At 38.3% G+C, this 22,957-nt stretch overlaps 1 protein-coding gene across 1 annotated transcript in view; it reads left to right on the top strand.

Moving 5' to 3' along the window:
• The window catches only part of FAM185A (family with sequence similarity 185 member A), a 39,791-nt gene that overhangs the window by 12,324 nt on the left and 4,510 nt on the right, over positions 1 to 22,957 (top strand). Inside the window, exons 4-7 of the mRNA XM_066550873.1 lie at positions 2,294 to 2,432; positions 6,572 to 6,613; positions 12,004 to 12,099; positions 14,371 to 14,505. Of these exons, the coding sequence (XP_066406970.1) occupies positions 2,294 to 2,432; positions 6,572 to 6,613; positions 12,004 to 12,099; positions 14,371 to 14,505 (412 nt within the window). The remainder of the gene's footprint in view (positions 1 to 2,293; positions 2,433 to 6,571; positions 6,614 to 12,003; positions 12,100 to 14,370; positions 14,506 to 22,957) is intronic.

Raw genomic sequence — 22,957 nt, 5'->3', positions numbered from 1 at the left:
GATTGAAAGCATATTTATTTTCATTGAAAAGCAATCCTATTTTTCCATGCTTTCCCCATCTAAAATACTTTTTTATTCTTATACTTGAGCAATCTGACTTCCCCTTCCTCCATGCCCCTACCCTGATTTGGGTTATTCTGAAACAAACATTCTTTGTATTGGTAGTTTTTGTTTTACTGTTTATAGTAACTTCTTTTGATCTGGAGCTGAGACAATTCTTTTTGTTACTGTGCAATTTTAAGAAAGGCAGTTGAGGCTGGTAAAAGAGTTGGTATGTGAGATTATTTAAAAATTAAGTGTTTTATTGTAAACAAAGTAATATATCTAAACAGAGTTAAAACTTGCATTCTATAGGAAGAGAGGCAACCTTTGCCTAGTTAGGAATGCCACAAGGCAGCCAGTTTGTATCCAAACTATGCAGATATTTTTATTTTATTTCTCTCCCTGAAAGTGTGCTTTGCACTATTTTCATTGTGCTGGTATCAGTGATGGCCCTCAAATGGGAATTGTTCTTTGCAAGTCATGTAACTCTTAGAACAGGTGAGATCATAGAGCCTAAAACAAGAGTGCCTTTCCCTTTCCTTGCTGTGTGGCCACGTGTCAGAGCAGGTTTGCACTTTGCCATGCAGGGCTGGGGCCTGGGGCAGCACTTTGGGAAGCATCCCTGGGACAGATGCAATGGAATTTAATGTTTGAAATCTCTGGTTATTATCTTGTTGCAAGCAATATTAGATGAAGGTTATTATTATTTTGTTGCAAGCAGTATGAGATGAAAAGCTTCTGTTCAGTAGTGACAAGTTGTGCCTTTGTTACTGGATTTTATTTCTGTCTGTAGCACAGTTCTAAGCAGCAGCACCTGCAGTGATTGTAGGCATTGAATGTCACATATTTCTAATTCTACCATAGGTTATGCATAGCATTTTGATTTTCTTAAAGTTTAATGTATCTTGCTAAATTATTGGGGATCTAATCAGTATTGTAGCATCATGGGAAAAGTCTCAAGCCAGTAGTCCATTCTGTAATCTTATAATTTAGTAGTTCAGTATGAATGGATGGCAAAGGCCACAGTATAATTTGGCTGTCATATAGTCCATAGTAAACCAGCCTCTTCAGCTCAGTTTTTGGGATACAATGCAGCACTGAGTTTGTGCAACACTATTTGTCAGATTATCTCTTGCTTCATCCATAACTTGTTCTTTATCATAATATTTGACTGGAAGGGTTGACAGACTTATTTTCTTATATCAACTTTATTTGCAAAAGATGGCAATGCTAAAATGACAAAGAGGATTTCAAAATAATTTGATTGAGGCACAGTTTGATCTGGAAAGCCATGTATTGTTACATGTAATGAATAAGGATTTTGTGCAATTCACTGAAAGTCTGCATAAGCAAAATAAAAGCAAATTTAGTGGGGGTTCAGGTATGAACTATTGCATTCTTCCATCATAAATCAAATTTAACTGAACAGAACAGAATTCAGTTTCATATGGTTGTTGCACAAGCATGAGAATTGTTCTGTTTTGTTCAAATACATTGATGTTTTATCATGTGGCTCACCACTTTTACATAGATAATCTCATCTGTCACCTTTTATTTCCCAAATCCATAGTGCAACTTTTTGTATTCTATCCTTTCTGTTTCTATTGCAAAGAAGTAGAAATGGAGATCTTATCCCTGGTTTTTCAAGGCTTGGTATGTCTTGAGGCTTAAGTCCAAGAATAGAAGCCTGAGTAACCAAGGTAATAGGAAAACTATGGTGAGAAAAAGGGCAGCTGGGTGGAGCTTTTTTGCAAACCTTCACCAAAGATATATCTACAAAGTAAACCAGTTAAAAATCTTCCTAAATAGCTGTGTGTAACAAAGACAGAGGGTGTTTCAATTTGTGGTGGCAGAAAATCGATCATCAATGCTCCAAGCATCATAATATGCTGTATGAAGATTCAGTCTTCAAAATTAAAGTTAATAATTCATTTTACTTTTCAGAATGAAGTGTTTAATTTTGAAAATTAAATTAAGCTTTTCTTTCATCTGTTTGTGACTACTTGGGTTCTTCACTTAAACTATGGATGTAATAATTCCTAGGAATGTTGTGAAGAATCTTTAGTTCTTAAGTCAGAGCTCTTGGATGGAAAGTTTTTTGTTTTGTCTTGTGTAGCTTTTAGCTAAGAACCTGATTCCATTTTTTCTGCACCAACAACTGCTTTCTATTTGTTTTGTGTCTTAACAGTGTTACTTCCACTGCTTTTTCAAACTGTGATGACAAATTGTTGATTGTGTTTATTTCTCCTAGAGTGTAAATATAGAGAAGCTGCAGGGGACAACCATCAATATATCTACTGAAGATGGGCTGCTGAAAACTAAATATCTCTATGCAGAATCAGCATCTCTCTCTTCAGAATCTGGTGATATTATGCTGGGAAGTGTTCATGGTAAGAAGGAAGTCTGTCACAAATTAAGCTGCTTTGAAGGTGTTCAGTAATGTTCACAGTAACAAATGCACCATTGCAGTGGACTAGCACTAAATCAGCTGTGCACAGCATGCAAGCAAAACAGGTCTATCTCTTAGAGACAATTGATTTTTTGCCACCTAGCAGACTGTATTTTTGAAAATGGTTTCATAAGCACATTTATTAATAGCAAAAAGCATATATTATTTGAAAAAATGTCTTTTATATAAAGATAATATATGTGTATTATGTGTTAATATCATGTGTTATTATAAATATAATAACACATACTAAGAACATAAAAATATTCTAAAATTCAGCCCTGAAAATGATACTAAAAGTTGTCAGCAGGCTTCTCCTCTCTCCATCTTTTATTTGCTTCACAGGAAAAGCAACTCTTAGACAGATCATCTACTAAGAGCTATTGTAGGAGAGAGTCATAATTAGAAGTTTTTATTAGAAATACCCTGTGTGTTTGCTGGCATCTTATGTTAAGAGTGGTGACAGTTTCTGTTTTTAGAAGAAGTTCTTAGAACTTCTTAGCAGTCTCTAAACCATTCACCCTTTGGTGTTCTTCCCCTAGATCTAAAACTAATAAACTACAGAGTATTTTATTCAAGCAGCAGCTGAGGTTCAAATCTGGTGTGGTTTTCTAATTTAACAAAACTCCCACTGAATTCAGACTATGCTATAATGCATTTGTGGTGGTTTAACATTGAGTAAAACAAACTGGAAGATGCACAAAGAAAATTACTCAGCTCTGTCAGAGTTCCAGATTTTCAGCTATATCCCTTAAAAAGAATTTACTACAATTGCTAAGAAATTATGTTGTCATCTTGCTTGAGAAATTACTTCTTTCTTCCTTGAAGGGAGCAACTCCTCTGTCCCTTTATATTAAATGTGAGAATGGTTTCTAAACCTGTTAGGTAAAGTTAATTTTAGCACGCACTGACAAAAATAAGCTGTTTTTTCTCCTGTTATTGTATTTTTCTAACATGTAGGCTTGTATTATTTCTGGAACTTCTGTCTGATAAGCTGTGCTGGTTTGGCTTTTTCTAACTTTATATGGTGTGGAGTGATCAGTTTGTGAGCAAGCCCAGTCTTTGTGCACATTCAAGAGTTAATTTTTATTTTCCTGTTGCAAAAATGAAATCATAACTGCTGTAGCTAATAAATTACTTTCTTCAGTAATGCCTGTTGCCATTAAGCTGAAGAACAATGTGAAAACAAATAGAATTGTATCCAAATTATGCAGCCATTTCTTATGTTACTTCAGGATTATTTTTATGACCTCTCTACTAAATGGGCCTGGAACACCTAATGTTATTTTAGCTTTTTTTTTTTTTTTTTAATTGCACACTAACATTTGCTTGGTAATTTTACCCTATTTTTTGAGGAGAAAAATATTTTCTGTACAATATCATGTTCCCCAATCATGTTTTAATAGCCAAGGCTTTTGAAGTACACAAACATGTATGAGCAGACAAGATAACTCCTACTATAAATTTCTGCTAGGAAAAAATGGTGACTTCTGAGTTTTGCTCGTGAGGTAGCTCAAATGCAGTGGTTGTCTGTAAACACCTGGACAGATTATTTGTTTCTTGGGCAATTGAAGTCACCATTTCCCTACAGCTGACACCATAGGTGGCATCAAATCAGCACATCCTGCACAAAACTAAGCTGGATTTAACTGCTTTTGCACTGGGAAAATTGAAGTTAGGGCAGCACAGACTTTACAAACCTGTCTGAGGCACATTTTGTGGTTGAAACTCGGGCTGTATTATCAGGACACTGGGAGAGCTTTCACATCTGCTCATTTGCATGCTTCATGCTCCTCTGGCAAATGGGAATGCATTGTTTTGAAAGAAGCTTGTTTTGGGTAATTTTCATCAGCTTCTGTACAGGCATTAGAGATGTCAGGTGCTATTAAGCTTTTGAGTTGACACCTGAAGAAGAAATTGATCTTGAGGAATTTCTTCTTTATGAGAGCCAATACCATTACAGTGAACCCTCTCTACCAAGGGGCACATGGGAGGAACAGGAAACCCGTCTTGGCAGCAGTCCCAAAGTCTTGGGTTGAGTTGCATTAACTATTAATTTGTTTTATAAAACTAGTTTAAATATGAATTAGATCTCAAATTCCTTCCCAACTAATGTTTAAAGTAGGCTCTGTTAGACCAAGCTTGCTCAAGGCCTTGTCTAGTTGAGCTTTGAGTATTTTCAAGTCCAGAGTTTGTATGAACTTACTGGACATCTTGGTCCACTCCTGAATTATTTTTCTGATGGGGAAAAAACCTTTTTTAATCATAATTTCCATTACTACTGGTACCTATTATTGCTACTGCTTCCTTCTTGCTGCATCACCATGAGAAGAATGTCTTTTTTTCTCTATACCCTCCCATTAGGTAGTTGAAGGCCACAAGAAGACTCCTTCTAAGCCTTCTCCTTTTAAAGCAAAACAAACATGCTCTCAGGGCATCTCTAGCTTGGTCTGGGTCCCTGATCTTCTCAATAGCCTTCTCTGGCCTTAGTTAAGGACACCAGTGTCATTCTTGACTTGAAAGCACAAAATGGACACAATACTCTAAGTGCAGCCTCACAGAATGTGTTGACATTGTGCAGCACTGGTGATTCTGCCATATGAGTATGTATCTAAATGGAATTTGATTTCCATATGTTGAATATTTTTCAAGGATCTACTTATGAAAACAGGTAAGAAAACCCCCAGAAAAACAAAGAACAGACCCAGGGGCTGTGTGCTGACAGAATATGATCTACCTTCAGCTGCTCCATGGGAGCTGCTGGCTGACAAAACCCTGGGTCTTTTTGTAGGTTGTACCAAACTAAGGGCCAGTCGTGATAAAATGAGGAAAAGGATGGGATGATTATAGGATGGCTTTTAAAACCAGCAAAGAGTGAAGCCAAACATCTTTCAAGGTCATTGAAAAATGCTTTTGTTTCTGCTCTGATTATTAGAACTCCAAAGTATTTTGTACAGTATGTGCTGAAAAGATGAATTTAAGACTGTTGATGATAGGCTGCTTTTCTAGCTTTCAGCCCATGAACCACTAAGAAAAATACAGGTCATATCCAGTGGAATGCACTCTGCCCTAATGGTTATTTACTGTAGTGTAATTACACAAGATAGGGTAGAGCTTTATCCATCTGCAATTTTTAAAACCTCTTCTGAAAGATCTGAAAATTATGGTTACTGTGTATTGCTAAACTGCACTCAGTTTCTGTGATCAGCCTTAGTCTTCATTCTGCCTTTCTCTTGGGAGGATGAGAGAATGGCAGGGATGACATGGTGTGCTTTAGTTTTTAATTTAGAGCATTTTCTGTGACACATTCATGCATGGAAATGGAGAAGTTTGTACAATTTAGTTAGACTGTTAATAGGATAGATGTCTCTTCTGTTAGGAGGTACATCTGTTGTCCTTCCAGATTCTCTTGATGTTGTAGGCAAAAGGGCAGAATAAGTATTTTGAAATTTTAAGGCTGGAACACTTGTGCCTGTTGAGAGTGATGCAAGTTCAGTGGAAGACCATTCTACATTTTGTGCCTTACACACTTTGTTTGATGTTCTCCACTTTGTCCAACATACTCCAACTGAAGTCAATGGAAATGTTGACAAGGGGTTGTCATGCACAAAACTCTTACAAAATGTAAGAGTTTTGTGTACTCTTACAAAAGAATAGGTTTGGAGGGAGTAGGAAATGTTCAGTGGGTCCAGGAAGTTGCCTTTGCAGATGACACACAAGATTCCCTCCAGCAGAGATGGAGTATAGGTATATAAAAGAGGAAAATAGAAACTGTTTATTATTCATGCAATTGAACTGAAATCATCTGTAGTGCTGTTGCAGGCATCAGAGCAATCAACAAACAATTGCCCAAAGTAAACTAAGGCAATATTGTGCATTAGCCTTCCACATGCCTCTCTACATTTTTTTCTCCCTCAAATCCAGCTGGTATCTTTGAATTCACTCAATGTTTTTCTTGTCTGGAATCACTTAATTATAACCCATATATATTGAGACTTTTGTAAAGCAACAATATTAATAATAAATAAATAATATGTTTCAATAATAATGTTTTTAACATTTTTCCCCTTTTCATTATAGGTAATACCAACCTTCAGACCAAAAGAGGGAGTATCACAGTAGGTAAGTTCTGCCTTCTCTCTGTGTCTTTTGCTCTTCCCTTCTCCTTGCTAAAGGCTAAATATTCACATATTTAAGTAAGGTAAAAAGGAGGTGATTTCACACAGATGTTTTTGCCTCCTTTTCAGGAGTAGCACTGGTAAGTGTGGCTGAATAAGACCCTTTCCAAAGTCAGCCTTTTGTGCTGGGCAAGGCACAAGATCTCAGTGGAGTTTGCACAAGTGAGACTGAGTCTAGCTGTCATCTTTTAGCTATAGATGGGATAAAAGGACACAAGAAAATGCTTAAGTCTACATCAAATGCAGTTGTGCTCTTACTGTAGTTCTCTCTCTTACACTTATTGCTATCAGTGATTAACTATGTTTAATTTGCATATCAGGAAGCTAATCATTGATGTATTACTTATTTGGGGAGGTGATGGGAAGGCTTGTGATAATTTCAGTGTTTTGAAACTCTAATGCCAATAGTTTTCCCTTCAGAAATGAAAACAGCTCATAAACCTTTTGTTGGGAGCCTGGCCATTTATATGATAGGATAAGTCAGAGTTTTCTGTTATGGTGTACCTTACAGCAGTGCATTTGATAGCACACAAAGTGAGAAACTCAGATTCTAATTATTGATATGGCAGGAAATTGAAGTAACAGGATCTTAGACAAGGCTCAGTGTATCTTTTGAATGTAGAAGGATTTCCTCAGGCCCTGATCTTGAAGATTTTAAGTGTAGTCACTCACTCAGCATGTTTCAGGGACCATCTCTAAGATGTGTTCAGGGACTGTTAACAACTCTTTTTATGTTTCTAAGAGCTCTGTATTAACATTCCTGGAAAATGAATGCAAGACACATTCTTATGAGTTAGTCATTAAACCACAAAATTAAATTCAACTTGCTAGGCTGTTTTTCCTTCTCTTAAATAAACTCATAGTGTATGAAGAGTGTTTAAAGAAAGGTTTCTTAATATAGGAGGTAGCTTTTTCCATCAACAGATGATGATTATTTTCCTTAACTAACCAGGTTCAGCTTAAGCATTGAGACACTCTTATGTTGAAGAAACTTTATTTTTCAGATTTCAATTCTGACAGCACTGGATAGACTTCATCTTTTCCTAAAGAACACTAAACATCCCTGGTATTTGTATGGATTTTTCTAAAGGTAGAAGTCTTTGAAGATCCAGACTTTCAACTCTCAAAATGTGAGAGCACTTCCTACTCAACCAGTTTGCTGAAGGCCTTATCCCTTATTTCAGTTGGAAGGGACCCACAGTGACCATCCAGTCCAACAAGAGTTGGAGTGTCTTGTTCAGGGCCTCTTAAACTCTGACAGGCTTGGGGCACCAGCTCTGCTCCAGTGTTTGACCACTCTCTCTGTACAAAAATCCTTCCTAAAAAAGAGCCATTCCCATGCAAGGTTTCACTGGACACCAGGGAGAAAAGCTCAGCACCTCCTTGTGCCCTTCCCTTGCCCAGGAAGCTGCAGAGAGCAATGAGCTCACCCCAGGTTCCTTTCTCCAAACCAGGCAAGCCAGGTGGATTGGTTGGTTGGGCTTTTTTGGAGCAGAGTAATTTATCAAAAAGAGCCTTTACAACCAATGGGTATAATTTAAAATTGGGATAGAAAATAGCTCATTAATAGGTAAAAGGATAGCCTGGATAATTTAGTTAGGAAAAGAATTGTTTTCTTGAGAGATTTCTTTGCTTTGTGTGTTGCATCATTTGTTCTGCCAGGTCCCCATGGTAAGTATGGTCAGGACCACTAAGGATTTTTTAGTTGTGTGTGCAATTTAGTGAATTCTAAATAATAAATAATAAAGTCTATTTAGTAAATACATTTCAGTTTCTTATAATACTTTTCATATCATAGTTTAGAACAAAAAACTAAACCAAGAATTTTTGCCAGTTTACTATCAATAAGAAATACTAGATAGCTAGCTGAGCAGGAATTCCATCTTCATCACACTTCAGATACCTTGGAATTTCATGCTTCCTCCAGTCTATAATCAAATAATAATAGATATTTTGTGTTCCTATAGAGATTGACCTTGTTCATGGTAAAATCAGTGACAAAAATCAGTCTTTAGGTGTTCTTAGGAAAAGCATGGTTTTGCTTAATTTAAGTAAAGATCACTTGTGTTTAATCCTTTCTTTAGTTCTAGGCTGATAAAGGGATGCTAAGTATTACCTTTGTAGGCCTTTCACTGATCCTTTTGTGCAGTCAAGTTATGTGACTTATTTTATTCTTTATTCTTCAAGCTCTATTTATTTCCATGAAACTTAACAGAGACTTTTGTCTTCCAAGGGCATCTTGCTTCACTGTGCCCTTTTTTTAAATCTTTTTTTCTCTAGTACCAATAAATTCTTAAACAGCTAAAGCTGCACAAGACTGACTATCTGTTCTATTTCCAGTAAAAGGCTTTGTCCTTGTTCTCCCCCTTGAAAAACCTGGAGAAAACCTTTTCCCCATTGGTCCTTAGCAAACTCAAATTCAACTATACATTTTTTCCTTATTTTTACCTTCAGTTATTCACATTCATATCAGCTAGCACTGGGTATATATTTGAAAATAAATTGCCTTAGGTTTGATCTGTCATAAACATAAAATACGTATTGTCTCCATTGCTATTTGTTATGTATTTTATGCTATCAGCCTATGCTTCTTAGTATAGGGTAATTTTTCATTGTTGCAATATTAATTGATATTTGTGCACTCTATTGGGACTTATTTTTGGGTTTTTTTTTAATCCATTTTCCTTTTATTCCCCTTCATTTGTTAAGAGTTAGAGACAAACTTAAAACAGGATCTTTATGGACTTTGCAGAACTGATGAACAATCCTGTGTTTCTTGGTATTCTTAATTTATCTAAATTTGGTATCTACACACTTGTATTTAATATCAAATCTGTAACATTCATTACATAAATCATATTCATTTGTTTCCATAAAATATATTTCATGTTACTTCCATAGGTCAAAGCTTAACAGTTGTTTACTGTGCAGTATTGTAGTGTCAGGTTTAGTGTTTGGATAGTGCTGCCAAGCTTTTGGTGGTTTTGAAACCCTGCTGAAGTTTCTTCAGCCACAGGAAACTTTGGATTAGTGAGGTACTCTGGGAGTCAAAATCTGGCAAGTCATCCTCCCAAAACAGTGTTCCTCAATGGAAAAGTGTTCCATTTCCCTCCAGGCTGTTTTTGGCTTTCCTGGTAAATCTGTGCCTTGGTGAGCCTGTCCCTCCTGCCCTCCTCCTGCATCCTTTATTTGTGCTGATGCCTTCTGCAAACACAGTCCAGTCTCTCACATTTATTTATATTATATTTATAATTATATTTATTAATTTATTTTTATTTCTATTTATTCATTGAAGATCTTGGGAAAAAACACTTTGTTCAGTCTTGCAGATTCACAAAAGTTATCTTCCCACTGGGCAGAATCACACAGGAGCTGCTTTTGCATTTGGGAAGTGGAAAGAGAAAGGCTTCAGTGGATAAATGTCCCTCTGAAGCACCCTCAGCTGGTGGGATGTGGACTGTTTGTAGCTGCTCTCCCTGGAGAGAGCTGCTCTTCTGTCACAGGAGACTCTTCTTCCTTCCTAGAATAGATAAAGGCACTTATTATGGGTTCTGTTTAAAGCAGAGGAGTCAAAGGCTGGATGTTTCCTGGATCTGTTGCCAGCAAAATTTCTGTCAAGGTTATGTGGAGTTGGTAATTGGCTCTTACTAAATTTGATGGGGAATACCTGCAAAAACAGCCTTTGCATGAAAGCTTCTAGTGATCACTGCTTAAAAAGTGCATTAAAAAGGTTGATGCATGTCAAATTTTCCAGTTCTAATGACTTTAACTTTTCAACTATTATGAATAACCTTTTAAAAAATCACCAGTTAAAAATCAATATTTCATTTTTACTTAGACAAGAGAAAGTCTTCATTATTAATGAAGAGTTAATTTTCTTTTTTCAGATTTTGAACAGACTTTCTTCAGTACAGTCTTGAAATGGCAGAAGCATTCACTTCCAGTTCTAGTTATTAATGTTTTCTTTTTAGCCAAAGCCCTTCTCAGTTTCTCAGCTGACTAAGTAAGGATTAGCTGGGTTTTTTTGATCACTTTCCCCTCCAAAGAAATCAGCTTTAGCTGTGGGATAAAGATTCTTTTCTGTGTTTTTGCTGTTGTAAGCAATGCACTGATCTTTGGCATCTGTGCTTGAAACCCGGGATCAGAAAAGCTCCAGATGAGTTCACTTAGAGCTAAAACTGTATGGCAAGCACAAAATGGTAATAGGAGACATCCTTGTTAATTAATCAAGTTCATTCTCTAATTAATGCTTTTACTTTTTAAAATGGGAAGTTTCATTCAGTTTTTCTTTGGCTACTTCTAACAATTTGATTGTTGGGTTTTTTCCTATGCATATTCAGAAACCAGTCTCTGTCAGTGTCTCAGGATTGCTTGCCAATACTTTAATTTCTAGCATTGTCTCTAAAAATACCTCTCAGGAACTGCCTTTTCCTCATGTACCAAGGTAATTTTTTTATGCTCCTCTAGATTTTTTTTTTTTATAATTTCTTTGCAATTCTTATTAGGTATAAGCTTGGTCAGTAGTTTGAACTCAGTAGTTTGAAAGTAGTTGAACTCTTTGGGACTTCACTTAATATTGTGGAAGTCTATGTGTTTAAAATTGGAATACATTGCAAATAAAGACTACTCAAGTGTACACTTAAAGCTTCTTAAAGGCTTTCTATTTGTAAAAATGCTTCTTTGCAAAGTTGTATGATCATAAATTTCTGCTAATAAGGTATAAAAGAAAATTTAGGCCTCTCCATTCCAGGGCACAGAACAAGTGCTGCTTTCCTGCACATACTAAACATTTGTTGATAGTTCAGATGCAGTGAATCAGATTTCACAAAGCCTGTGTTCAGTTTTTCTGTGTAACAAGATACTGCAGTGCACAGCTGCTTGGTTTCTGCATGGGGTAGCTTTCCTGGGTAAAGTTCTCCCTGCACAGGGTCTGAGCAAATGAACTCTTTTGGAAGCTAAAAGAGATCTTAGTATTCAAGTTTCATGCTTGATTTTCACACAAAGATCAAGACATTCCTGTAGAAAGATGTGCACTGCAGTTGGGCCCTTGTAATGTAGAATAACTGCAGAGCCTGAGGACCAGAGTGTGCCCCAGTTCTGGAGTGGGGAGATAGAATAAGAGGTTTCTGAAAAATCCTAAGCAAAGGCTGACAGTGTGTAAATTATTATCTTTATGTATATGATGTATAATCTGTAAATGATTATGAATATTAATAAATATAATTATTCTCAAACACAAAAGAATTGATAAAAATCAGTTGAGGTATAAAGAAATATTCTGGCAAATGTTTACTTTAAAAGAGTGAATGATACACAAGTTCTTTTGTTTTTTAGATTCATCAGATGGAAGTCTAAAAGCTTCTACATATCATGGGACAATAGATGTTTATGTCAGTCAATTAAGAAAAGTGGATCTGAAATCCCAGAAAGGTTAGCAAAATAAATCAATTTTTTTTTCTGGCAGATTTTGATGTAAAAGAAAAGGAGATAAGGGTTTGGTTTTTATCTGTCTGTAAAGAATAGTTTGTGATTGTTGGTTATTTACTTTTTTTTTTTTGCATCATTATTGGAAGATGTCTATAAATACTTAAAACACAATAATCTGTGTCAGGGACAAGAATACTTAAGATGGATTAAATGTGTTTGTGTTTTTCAATGTTTTTCTTTTTTTTTGTCTGGCAATGTGCCCAGCAGAATTCTGCAAGGTTGACTAAGGTTACAAGGTTTTGCCTTGAGCACAGTTTTCTCCATGATGCTGTATGTGCAGTGATCACTGACACACATACATTTATTTTTCTTGCCCTCTGACTGAAATGTCCTACTATGAAAATTTGAAGGCAGAAAAGCAAAGATGGGAGAGTTTTACATTACCATTTTCCTTCATTTTCTCTCCTGCTTACTCACTTAAATTCCTCTTCTCAGTTAAAAGCTCACATCTAAAGTTGAATTCATAGTTTTGCCATTCTGAAGATTTGATACTGTAAATTACAGAGCCCTGAATACATCTTGTTAATCCTAGTTTGGAAAAAAAAAACAAAAACCAAAATGAAGACAGACAAAAAAAAATTCAAAACAAGCCGAAACACAAGACAGCATTTCTAAACTTGACTGTAATGTCATGTCAGACACTTCAGGTGGTTTGGTCCACTTCTGTCTCCTGTAAAACAAAGCCTGTGCCCTGTTAAATCCTAACAGTTACTCAAAATGGGACTCATGGTGTCAATGAATTGAAATCATTTGTGCATCTTTCTGCGCAATCTCTTTTGGCTTCATTAGTGCAAAGAAGTTTATTTTTATATTATTTCTTGGTTACTTTTAGTATCACTTATTTTGCTAAGTTAATGTCTCTTTGAGCTAGAAGAAAAGAGGAATGTATTTAATAAAAGCTAATTAATGTTATTTTCAAAATATTTTCTAACATCTCTTCTGGCAGCCCAGTTTAGTAAAGGCAAAGTTGAAGCTCTGGTTCTGTTTACCCTGTAAATTCAGAATAACTGCCGACAGCTGCAGTGTAGAAAATGTCCCACTTGTGCTAAATGAGCTGCATGTGTGCTGGTTTTTGTGAGTCATCACTGAGCAACTCTCCAAAGAGGACCCAAAGATGAAGACCTTTTCCCTTTCTTATTCTAAGGCTTTTGTGTATCCAGCAAAATGCAGGCCTAAATTATACTGGAAGTTATTTGTTCATCAGAGCTGTCACAGGCAAGTGATTCTGCTGTGTGTAAATTGCTCAACCAGGGTTGCTTTCTGGTGCTTCTTTGCTGTTATTCTTACCATGTTCTGCTGAAGCTTCTGGGATGGATGTCAAGAAACTGTTTTATGTTTTCCTCAGTAAATGTTGAAATTAAGCAAAAACTTAAACAACACATAAAAAGGAAGTGTATTCTGAATTTCTCATGTTTTTGATCTAATGTGTAGGAGAGAGCTTTCAGACTTTGTGACTGAGTTATTCCAAAATGACTAATGTGGCCAGGTTGGGGGCCCAGTGTCTGCCTTTGGTCTGATGCATAGATGCACATATCTAGGGGAAGCAGAAGTCAGAATTTCTGGTTTTAATCTCAAAGTAGAATTATTCAGGCCACCAAAGCTGTAGTTTTGCTACTAGTTTACATTTTGGTGATGCACAGTCTAAACTGGTAAGTCAGTTTTGAGACTGCATCTGTTGGAGGATGTGAACAGCTGGCCCTAAGCAGTAAAGCCAAGACAATTGCCAGTGTTCACAGAAAGTGAGCAGCACCTCATCCTTCCAGAGGAGCAGTTCTTTCATTGTGTGCCATGCAGTGACTGGGTGATTTGTCAAGTCTGATGCCCTGTCCTTGCTCTGGAATATCAGTATGCAACTAGAAGATGAACTTAAAGTCATAAAACCTGTGAGATCTATCATATTTGCTTCCCTTGATCATTCCTGTAATAAGATCCTCTACCAAAAGATATTGTTTGAAGTGTATGTCACTATTTATTTTCATGTCTGTGAAGGAAATTCTGTGATACCATTTTCTAAATGTGACATATTCTGTTTATGATAAATGAAGATACCTTCATTTATTCTTTCAATGAACAAAAAAAAAGAGGTTACTGTTTCTGAAGACTTTAAAAAAAAAACCCAACCAAGCACAGCCAAATGATGATTTGATTCAAGTTAGTGAAATAATGGACTATTTCAGGGTTAAACTAACTAGCTTGCACTTAATTTTATACCAGGTTCAATTACAGTCAAGGTACCTGCATCTCTCAAAGCCTATTTAGAGCTGTCTGGAAGAAAAGTGGATGTGAGTTCAGAGATCCAGTTAAAAGAAACACAGAGTGCCTCCAAAGATGATCATGTAACACTAAGTGGTAAGGCTTACTAATCTTGGCTTCCAATAAATGTCTGTCTGGCCTAAGTCAAAGGCATCTACATTTCTTTATTAGTTTATTGCCCTTGGCAGCTGCTTGTTTAATCTGCTTCACTTTCAGATGTTTGCTTGTGCTCTTCTACTCCCCATGTTACTGGATAACTTGAAAATTTTATTTGGTAAATGACTTGTGAATGTAATCAACTTCTTCTAACAAAAGCCTTAGAGCCAAATTCCTCCTTAGTGTTAGTCCAGTGAGCTTGTGGGAGATAATCCAGGGCTGAATTTGACCCATTGCTTTGTTGGCTTAGAAACTCACATAGACTTTCCTAGGCAATCTATGATATTAAAAATATAATAATTTTAAAAAATCTGTCTGTTTCTGAGTCAAAGGGGGGAAATAAAAGGGGTCTATGGCATATTTATAAATGTCCAGTAGTGCAGGATAGGCTGAGAAATGATGGGTGGGAGATGAGAAGAGCAGAAGAAGCTGGAGCTGGAGGAATAGAGACAGAGAGTGCATGGAGAGGTACCTGCAATTACTGGAACTATTCTTGTAAGGCATTTAAAACTGAACTTAGAATCCTGGGTCTTGCTGTTTCCTGCTTTAGAAAAGAGTTTTACAATTCACTGGCAGGGTGTGTACTTCTCTCCCCCACTCCAGATGTTGCTATCCAAAAGTTAAGGCTGTTGCTTTTACCAGTTACACAGTTTGCCCTAGAGAAAACATCAACTGAGTGTGTCTGAGGGCTCCAGCTCAATGTTTGAACATGTTATGTCAGTGTGACCTGCTGTGGCAGCAGATGGGGTAAGGCTTGGCGTTTTAATCCTAAGAAAATATGCACAAAAACTCTCTTTCTCCCCCATGTAAGATGGGGATCTCAGAGTCAGGAAAACATTGGAAGTGTAATTATATAATTTTAGTATGTAGCCTGCTTATATATCTCTTCCTGCCTAGGAACAGTAACTAGCACTTAAATTTAGTAGTGGTTATTAAATACAGTTTCTACAAAAACCATAATTAGAGGTTGTCAGGCTAGAAATCTGTGGAAGAGCCCCAGATTCTAGCAAGACTTGGTGTAATGAACCACCTCAGCAGTAAAACAAGACTTCTCAGTGAATGAGGACCACCAGCCAATCAATCATCTGCTACTTTGGCAACATTAAAGATAAGAATGGTGTTTCAAATATCCACAGCTGAATGACTTCTCTGGTTTCACAACCCAGTCAGTGTTTGTGTGGGACAGTCATCACTGAAGCAGATGCAATTTTTCAACCACTGTTCTGTATGGAAATGATCTTGGCACTTGAGGCCAAAAGCAGAAACTCTGATTAGTTAACTCTCAAATATACAAGTCCCAAAGGCACAGAAATCATCAAGAATTATGCAGAGGCAACAGCATTAGGCCTTGATTATGAGTTGTTTAAAGAAATTACAGCGTTACATAAAAAGGGAGATACTTCCTCCTTCTATTTCTCTTTACCTTACAGTGTATTCTTTCTGCACTTGATCCCTCACTATCAACAATTGCTTCTTCCTAAAGGTGATATTTGGTGATTTTCTTGTACAAGTAGATTTTCAAATAATTGAAAATCATTTAATACAATTTCTGTATCCTGGGACCATTATTCATTGTTGAAGTTTCAGGTACAAGGTCCATAGCTGTCCTGCTGTTGTGACTGAAGAAAGGCAAAATAGAGAATGAAGAGGAGCTTTGCCAAGTGGTTAAAAACTGTATCACAAGAGCATGGTAGTTTAGGAGTTTTATGCTTTTGAGTTCAAAGATTAGTTTAAAACCAAAAGATTTTTCAGAAAATCCAGTTTTCATGTGAATACCACAGGCACTGTGACCTTTTAGGAAGTTTTACTTGCCTCTGGGAATATGTGAATGTGTTAGAAGGCTGTCCAGTGGGAAGACAGGGCAGAGTTCTTGGGTAAGCAGTCACTTCTTCCTGCACTTTGCTGCTCTAGGAAATCCTTCCCTGCTGCTTTAGAGCAGTTTCCATGTGCACCATCACCCTCCAGTTGCACCCTGAGGGCAGTCAGTGCACCACAGCCCCACAAGCACCCCCATCCAGGGTTTGCCAGCCAGGGAAGAGAGTGGGATTTAGTGAAAGCAAGATGATGGAAGTCTGGAGTGGGTGCTCCAGAGACAGAGGGATGACAGTGGGAAATGGGTTTGCTCTTTTAGGAAAAGAAGGGACTTTCCTGCAAAAGGGAGGGAACTGGAGAGCAGTGACAGGGAGTTTTTATTCTTTGAAGTAATTTTCAAGGGCAAGGCATCTGTTTCCATTGGCAGTCTTGAAAGCAGTATGTATGCTATAATGAAATGCTACATAAGCAGAGTTCATGCTAAGCACTGGTCCAGCTTCCATCAGTGGAAGTGTTTGGCTGCCTTTACAGTGCTTGAGTAATTCCAGTAATTTCTGATTGTAATCATGTCAAGGTGTTCTTTCTTTGCCCTGGCAAGAAGAGAAGCCCTTCCTGCTCAATGTCTGCCTCCTCCCTGTCTCACAGGTGTGCCTGTGTTCTTAAATTTTATGCCTGTGGAGGTAATTAGCTATAGATACTACATGTGGTAAGAGAAAGAATAGGAGGCTAAAAGGTATCAAATATTTAAGCAGAAAAGAAACTTAGAATATGTCAAACGGGTTGCAAACATGTTGAAGGTCAAGGTTAAAGTTCATATAATTTTGATTTAGATGCTTTTTAGGCCATTTTCCAATAAGTTAAGTTCTTAGTACAAAGGTAGGAGCAATTACCTGTGTAGTCCTGAGAGGAGTAATATTTAAATAATGTCAGGAAACAATAGTGTTACACCATTGAAAACAAACAGCATGTTAACATGATTGTTCTGTAAAACTCAAAATATTCCTTTGGCTTTACATGGCATTAGTAATACTTTGCTGGAATGTGTCCAGTTTTGAGTATCTGTGTTTTGAAACTGTAGAGTCTCTAAAGGAGAACATGTGAGCAGAGTCCTAAAATCATGATTAACAAGAGAAGACTGAAAAGTTCTGGTTTTGTTTCAGAAGATAAAGGGAAGAGAAGATGCATTTTTCTAGTACATAAGAAGTTGCCACAGAGAAATAAGGAAATAAATTGTTCTGTTGACTGGCAATAGGACTAAACATTATAACTTGACCTTATGGTAAAGGAAACTTATCTAAATAGCAAGGTAAACTTGATTGTAGCACTTGTCTGGGGGGCAGTAGGACTGTCAGTACTGCAGGTTGTGAAGACCAGGTGATGTGAGCATCTCAGACTAAATTCAGTGCTTCCTCAGGGGAGGCTTCAGCCCTGTTTTTTCTTGTCTCAGGTTGATGTGACCATCTGCTCCCACCCACTCCACAGCAGCAAAGGAAGGTTATCAGGCATGTGGGTGGATGGGGTCTAAATGAAATGCAGACACTGGAATCACTTCAGCCACTTTGGTTGCTAACTTGTGTGTTAACCACTGTGAACTTGGTGGAAAAACTCTTGCAGTCATTCAGAGACTTTATTTGAATCCTTGTAGCAAATGGTGTCAATTTCCAAACCTAATTGTCTGGAAAATAAACCATGTAAAATCTCATCTCTGCGTGATGCCAGGGACTCACCTGATTTTGGATGTTTCTCCATCCCTGCCCCACTCCTAGTGCCAAGTTCATATCCAGTGGCAACCTTTCACCTGATGCCATCTGCTTGGTGCTGAGGAATCTTGTAACTTTGCAGGCAATTCATCTGGTTTGCAGCAGCTGTGTGTTTCCATGGTAAATGTCCCACCATGTCCCAGGTGCTCCTCAGAGGCTGTGGATGTTTGTTGTTATTACTGTGTCTCCCTGTTTTTACCTTCTCAACTGGCAAACCTCTGTGGTTTTCTGTCCTTACACAAGGAGCATATGCTTTGGGAGTTTTGGTTTCCTCCCAAGTTGAGGCATACTTGCTCCCAGTTCTTGTCAGAATGACAGCAATTGCAGCAGTTAACAGGACTTTTAGGTTTTGGTACTAATCCCATCCTGGCTACAGCACAAGAGCTTTGCTAAGCCACCTGAGAGCAGTGTTCCCCTGAGCCATGCCTCTGGTGGCCCTGCAGGTAACAGAAATCTCCCATGTTAATTCATGCCTTTCCTCAGATGTGTAAACAGGACATGCAGAGGAAATCCCCCATTGACTCCTCTAACTCCTTTTCCCCTGTGAACATTTTCACATTGCCTCTACCTTATGAGTTAAGTATCCAGTTATTCCTTTAGTACTGCAGAACTTCTTAGCTGGCCTGCCTCTTGCTGTGCCTCTGGAGAGTCAGCCTGTCTGTAATTACCAGATTCCTTTGAAAAGATGGGCATTGACACTTCTGTCCTATCTCTGACTTCTCAGGTTTCTCTTACTAACATGCTTCAGGTCTTCTCATCCTGCCTGGTTCTCCCCATAGGTGGTGGTGAGAAGCACCTTTCTTCTTACAACAGTCATTCACTCAGGTATGCACTGAAATATTACAACTTTCACATCTGCCTGATGTTCCTGCTGGAGCAAAGGGGATCTAGGCAGATGTTTCCTGCCATCAGGAGTAATCACTTCTCACTGTTCCCTCAGTGGTCCCTCACACAGTAGTACTGGGAGAGCAGCCTATGGAATGCTGTGGCCTTCCCTTTAAGATTGCTTTAAGGCCAATGTGCCAGAGGGTGCTGACTGCATCAGTCTCTTGTACCCTGCACAAAGCACATGGATGGATGTGGTTAAGAGTCTTCATTATGAGAAATTCTGTATTGCTTACTCCAAGGATATGTCTGTGTTTTTTAGCTGCCTGGAGTTCAAGGGTTGAATACAAACACAGCTGAAGGGGCAGTGAATACCATGAGACAAGCAACTTGCCTTTAAAAGGGAAATAAGTGAAAGAGCTTGTATTATGTCAGTCTGCTGAAACTCCAGGTTTTATCTGAAGCTTACCAGCTGCACAAGTGCTCCCACTGTGCAGCTGTCTTGGGTTTGCTGCAGTCAGCATTGCAGTTCAATCCCAGGAGTAACACTCTCTGCTGTCATGCCCCCCCTGTTTAGTCTGTTCTCAAGGCACTTCAGAACTCTCCTTCTTTCTTAGAAGCAGTTTTTATTGACTCTTGGCCACTAGAATTGAGTGGGAAGAGCTTTGTTTTATAATGTCCCTCTACACACTGCCCTCTGTGAAGCCTTGATCCTTAAGCAATATCTTAAAAAAAATAAACAAAGACCCAGGTTGTATCTGGAAAAGATTACATTCCTTCAAGTCAAATAGAAAGTTCATCCAACTTTTATTAAACACATTAGATGAGATGCTATCCTACAAATTTTTATTGTTTTCAGCTTGCATTCAACTCAAGCTGTTCACAACCTTTTGATATATACCACAGTCCTAACACTACCAAGGAACAACACTTAAAATATGACCCTCTTCTTAAGTTTTGTGGTATGAAAATAGAGCTCTCAACTCCTCCATTCTCCAGGAAGACAAGTAGATAAACAGTCAGTACTTGACTCTAAAGTTTTGCAAAGGTGTTACCTTCCTTTAAACACCACACACTGGGGTGGGGAAAAACCACCCCCTTTTTCCTGGGCTTTAAATTGAAAGGTATACACAGCATAATAGTTTGTGGCTTCTCCTGAACTCCTGCTGCTGTCTTGACTGGTAGGTTTTGAAATTAATTCCCTCACCCCCCCCCCCTCATTCTCAGTCCAGGAGGCTGTGTGCTTTTGTGATTTAATCAAGCTAATAAAGTCTTCCTCAAAATCCACTCATGCTCTCATGGTATTCAGAGTACAAGCAGTGAGTACAGTTAAGACCCAAGCAGTCATCAAAAGGTCTCCAACTAAACCTTGTTGCTTGATTGGTGCTTCATACACAAATTAATTCAAATATAGGAAATAACTGAACCTCCTACTAGTGATGGGCTTAATAACCTTAATATTTGCCTCACAGACAAATTTCCAGAAGTATAAGGAACATTTTTTTTTTCTACATTCACATAGCAAAACCAAAATGAGAAACAGAGCTCAGACAGAAACTCAGCTTTAAAATGGCTCTTGTAAATTTGTTCCTGTGTTCCCTAAACTCTGCTTTAACTTTTTTGCCAAGGTGTAAGCAGTGCATGAAACTATTTACAGCACTGATTCTGTGCTTCAGTGTTTGTTTCTTGTACAGAAGTACAAGCCATAGTCACAAAAACATGAGAGAGAGGAACTGGGACCAAGCACTCCAATATTCTGGAAATAGATCTCTGCCCTGCATTTCCCTTGGAGAAAAAAGATGTATTTTTAGTGTTCTACAGCTCTGTTAAAGGATCAGCTGAAATTTTCATTTATACTTCTTTGTTGGTTCAATTTCTTGTCACCTGGAGGCTGTTTTCTGTTTGAAAACCAGACTCATGAAATGTTTTAAGTGCTATGTATGCTTAAAAGACAGATTCTGTTTTAGTTTTTGTTCTATACTCTCTGATACAATACTATTGAAAATCAGTGTTTCAGGAAAGCTTTGAGGAACTGAACTTTCAAATTTTAATGGATTCCATATACAACACATTTGTCCAACTTGGTGATTCATCACAGATTTAAGTCTGCAATTAGATGATGAGTAGAGGTCTGTGGATTCTGCTTTACTGTAGGCATGACACTGGCACTGAGTGTGGTTGAGACTGCTGCTGTCTGGAGCAATGAGGAGTGCAGAAATTGTATTAAGACATCCCCATGGAGACACCTGAAGGCATGTTGTAGTCTGATAACAAGGGACACTGAAGTGACTCTGGCATTGTTGGACCTCTCTGAGAACTCTGTGCTTCCAAACCATACCTCAGCCTGTTGTGAATTGCTGTGGGTTTGGCCCATAAACTTAAACGAATCTCACTTAGAGCTGCTAAAGCACTGAAATGCTATTGAAAAGTTCTGGCACACAGGCCTGAGTTGTGGAAACCAGTGCAGTGATGTCAGTTGGAGTTTTGCCACTGTTCTTGCTGTGGCCAGAATTTAATTTCAGCTGTGTTACAGGTTAGAGCAGAGCATGTTTGCAAAATTGGCTCAGAATCTGCTTCCCTGCCATCCCTCTTGCTATTCCAAGCTCAAATTATTCTAAACTTAGAATTAACACAATTAAATGAGCACTGAAGTAATAATAAATGATATTTTGTAAAGATAAACCGAAGGGAAGGTTGATCTTGTGATAAAGGCACTGATTTGGCACTTTAAAGATCCCAGTTTAATTCCCAATATGGACACAAATCTTTAATATAAATTTGGAAGATTACTTTTCTCTCTGGGTCTCCGGTTTTTGATTATAAAATGAGACTGAGTTGAACTCTTCTTTGTTAGTGAGCTTTTTAGAGCATGACTGTGAATACAGCCTGAAGTTTATGTGAAACCTGTAAGAAGACAGATACCTCAGGCTTGTGGGGGTTTTTTTAGGCCATTATCATAAGGAAACAGTAATACTTGCAAAATGTCCAGGCATCTGGACAATCAGGTCTTACCATGGCTCTTAACATCTTTGAAATTACTTAGCCAGATCAGTATCTCATGTAGAGTCATGGTTTAGCCAGAGCTGGCTCTTGAGCACCAGGTCACCACTCACTCCCCACCAGTGGGGTGGGGGAGACAAGCAGAAAAGTATAAGTGAGAAAAGTCATGGTTGGGATAAAGAGACTTTGAGATTAAGACAGTTTGATGGATAAAGCAAAAGCTGTGCACAAAAGCCAAGCAAAAGGAGGGATTCTTGCACTACTTCCCAGGGCAGACAGGTGTTCAGCCATTCCCAGGAAAGCAGGAGTGTATCTCATGTACTGGGTCAGACAAATGCCATCACTGTGAGTGTCCCCTGCTCCTCCTCCTGCCAGCTCTGATACAGAACATGACTCCATACAGTTCAGAATGTCCCTTTGGTCATTTGGGGTCAGCTGTCCTGGCTCTGTCCCCTCCCAGCTTTTTGTGCACCCCCAGCCTCCTCTCTGGCAGGGCAATATTAGAAGAAAAGGCCTTGATGCTGTGAAAGGGCCACTCAGAAATAACAAATTTTATATATTGTCAACACTGTTTTCAGCAGAAATCCAAAACATGGTTCATCCTAGCTACTATTAAGAAAAAATAACCCTATCCCAGAGAAAACCAGTACCTGTAGGGTTTGTGTGGCAAGGTTACTGGGAGGGGCTCTAGGGGTGGCTTCTGTGAGAAGCTGCCAGAAGCTTCCCCTGTGTCCTACAGAGCCAGCACCAGCCTGCTCCAGGATGGACCCACCACTGGCCAGGGCTGAGCCCATCAGTGATGATGAATAACACAGTTAAAGAGGAAAAATCCCACAGCAGCTGGAGAAAGGAGTGAAAACATGTGAGAGAAACAGCCCTGCTGATGTGGAGGCCAGTGCAGAAGCAGGGGCAGGAGATTCCCCTGGGGCAGCCCCTGGAGTGTGCAGGGCTGCAGAGATCCACCTGCAGCTTGTGGAGGGCTCCATGGCAGAGCA

The sequence above is a fragment of the Molothrus aeneus genome, chromosome 5 (genome assembly GCF_037042795.1).
Source record: "Molothrus aeneus isolate 106 chromosome 5, BPBGC_Maene_1.0, whole genome shotgun sequence".
Classification (NCBI taxonomy): domain Eukaryota; kingdom Metazoa; phylum Chordata; class Aves; order Passeriformes; family Icteridae; genus Molothrus; species Molothrus aeneus.
The sequence above is the reverse complement of the archived record's forward strand: the minus strand, read 5'-3'. Positions and strand labels throughout refer to the sequence as shown.